The sequence below is a fragment of the Aedes aegypti genome, chromosome 2 (assembly GCF_002204515.2).
Source record: "Aedes aegypti strain LVP_AGWG chromosome 2, AaegL5.0 Primary Assembly, whole genome shotgun sequence".
Lineage (NCBI taxonomy): Eukaryota > Metazoa > Arthropoda > Insecta > Diptera > Culicidae > Aedes > Aedes aegypti.
Window position 1 is genome coordinate 239,715,056 of NC_035108.1, and position 2,816 is coordinate 239,717,871.

Below are 2,816 nucleotides of genomic sequence, written 5' to 3' on the forward strand. Positions count from 1 at the left end.
CAAGCTCATTTCAAAACATCTCTCCGGCGACGCAAAAGCTTGAGGTCGATTGCACGCAGAACACGTGCAAAACGAAAAAAAAAATTCCGACGGCACGACGACGCAAAAAAGAAACGATTTCTTTGGTGAAGATGAAACGAAGTACAAATGAGAGTTTGAGCACAAATCTAGAGAACCATACAGCGGTTTAAGCTGAAATTGGTGATCGATTGGTCGCCACCAGCCAGTGACCGTTCGACCAAGCCCTCAACCTTTTTTTTTGCTCTAGACACTTAAAAAAAAAAAAAAAAAAAAAAAAAAAAAAAAAAAAAAAAAAAAAAAAAAAAAAAAAAAAAAAAAAAAAAAAAAAAAAAAAAAAAAATTGCACCAGCCGAATCTTACAATTTGCGGAGACGATAAAAACGTGACAGATCAATTTTCAACACATCCGTTAGCGCGCGCTGCCACTGCGATCCCCCGAAAGGTACTTTTTTCGAATAAAATTAGTGAGATATATCGAAAAACTGATCATTATTACCCCGAATTAATGTATTCCAAATTATGGCCCACTTACACATCTCAAACAAAAATATGTTTCATATTCGTTTTGATCCACCCATGAAAAACGCTTATAACACATTATGATGTCAGCTGTATAAATATAATCATATATGATGCGACTCCGGCCACTATCTGAAAAATATTTGATAAATATGATGGGTACAGTTATGAATACAATTAATCCACCTACTCTTATAGTCAGAGAATAGTCAATTTTCATCAAACTGTATGCCAATAGCTGCATTGGTTGTTGTTTAACTTGCATCGAGAAGCTGTATACAATGTCGTACAATTCCGGATTGTCAAATTTGGGAATTTCGTGAAGCATACTTCCCACTTTGGCTCCAAGCGTTCGAAATTTCTCCGCGGCAGTCAACAACATCAACAAAACCAATGGCGATGGGATGAGACAAAGAACGAGTGCTGAAAATAAGGTTATGTTCGATAAGATGTTCGATCATTGAGAAACTGAAAAATGCAAACCACTTATGCCTTCAATTTTTAGGAGTTTATAAAAGTGCATGTAAGCCCAATAGAAGTCACAGGAAAATTGAATAAAATTGTTGGCAATATTAAGGACCTGTACCCATGCATACAACTTGTTAACTGTTCTCATAACGCTCCATATAGCGCTATATTGTTTCTTACAGCTCAATAAAAGTGAAACATTCTCTCTTAGTTTTAGCTGAAATCTATCGTCGGGCTTGCGAAATTCTTTCAATTCCTCCATTAACTTATTAACGTTTGATAAATTTCCTAACAATTTCTCAAATTCTTCATTGAGATAGTCTATGTACAAAATATGACACAAATGAATCAATCTACACATAGTTGACGGATAGATATTACTGAGCCAGAAGTAAAGCCACTGATGGTTGAAGCCAATGCCTCGGATAACACAATATTCAATCAAAATTATGGCGATGTGATAAATCCAGAACTTGATGCAGTATTTTTTGATGGCTGGACTGCAGTGATTCAGTCCATTGGATGTCCGATTTGCAAAATATGCCCAAATATTCGCAAGCGATTTGCGATAAGCGATTCGACCTATCAATGCCACCAACACCGTGAGTATTCCGATACAGAATTTAATAATATCATTTATGTGTCCTACGAAATAATGAGCGTGGAACACTTCTGAATGGAGGAATCTCCCGATGGCCATAAGTGATATGTTCAAGATGATATGTGCAATCAACCAGAAGCTATCACAAGTTGAAAAGATGGTTAGAAAGTTTGAAACATTTTCAGTTTTATAATTGAATGGAATCAAACAAAATATTTGGAAAACTTTTATGATTATTCTCAACATAGCCATGATTACTAAGCTAGTGTACAGGACTGCTACACTGCAGTAACCTTTAGAAAAACTTGTCCAATAACCTTTAGAAGAGTGTCACTCGTTAATGATTCAGTGGAATATTTCATTTCCCAAATGATTAATTTGAAGCACTCGTTTGAAACCTAAACCAGATGTTTTCAGACATTTTGACTCACGGAGCACTTTTAATGATCAAATTGTTGCGCGGAGCATTTGTTCATTATCGCTACTCTGCTTGATATAGGAAATTTCCGACACGCTTAAATCAATCAAATATATTGACACATATATTGAACTGTTGAAAAAAAAATCCACGTGCTCAGTGGGATTCTAACTCACGGCTCTGAAACGGCGAGTGGGCTAATAGCGCAGGCTGCCCCGTCCCGTAAAACCGTGGCATGCCTTAGAGTACGTTCCAAATCCGTCGCCTGGTTGTTCCAACTAGGCGAGAGTAGACTCAGATGCCATTACCTGATTTGCGCCGATCCGGCCTTGCCATCCGGCTGGCCATGAAGGACTATGTCAACCCTAGCATGGCCTCTCTGCTTGCATAGATAACCATGAGATCACAAAGGCGACTATTCCAGCGGAGATGGATAGCGGCTCTTAGAGGGGTTGGGTGACAAAACGTCGAAAGACAAAATGTCGAATGCCAAAACGTCGAATGCCAAAACGTCGAAAGGAAAAAACGTCGAAGGGACAAAATGTCGAAAGGACAAAACGTCGAAAGACAAAATGTCGATTGCCAAAATGTCGAATGCCAAAACGTCGAATGCCAAAACGTCGAATGAAAAAAAAACGTCGAAAAAGAGAACACATCGAAAACGAAAAAAAAATGCGAGTATATCTGAGTAAACGTCAAACTGCTCAATTAATAAGGAATGTAAAAAAAATGTAATGTCAAATCAAGAAACTAAACAAGGATTTGAACAGTTAAGACATCGCAATATAT

At 37.6% G+C, this 2,816-nt stretch overlaps 1 protein-coding gene across 1 annotated transcript; it reads right to left on the reverse strand.

The window, feature by feature from the left end:
* Window positions 1-538: 538 nt before the first annotated feature.
* LOC23687747 (putative gustatory receptor 2a) lies at window positions 539-1,861 on the reverse strand. Its single transcript, XM_021844554.1, has 3 exons — window positions 1,024-1,861; window positions 731-963; window positions 539-672 (listed from the first exon to the last, which is right to left on the reverse strand). Exons 1-3 carry the CDS (start codon window positions 1,859-1,861, stop codon window positions 619-621), a joined length of 1,125 nt encoding a protein of 374 aa, XP_021700246.1. The 3' UTR covers window positions 539-618.
* Window positions 1,862-2,816: the final 955 nt, after the last annotated feature.

Bases quoted from the DNA above. Each gene is read 5' to 3' on its own strand.
- LOC23687747 (XM_021844554.1), bottom strand. From the start codon at position 1,861: ATGGCTATGTTGAGAATAATCATAAAAGTTTTCCAAATATTTTGTTTG. The intron at 964-1,023 runs GTTTGCATTTTT...CCTTATTTTCAG, and splicing joins AAAAATTGAAGGCATAAGTG to CACTCGTTCTTTGTCTCATC. The intron at 673-730 runs GTAGGTGGATTA...AATATTTTTCAG, and splicing joins ACTATTCTCTGACTATAAGA to ATAGTGGCCGGAGTCGCATC.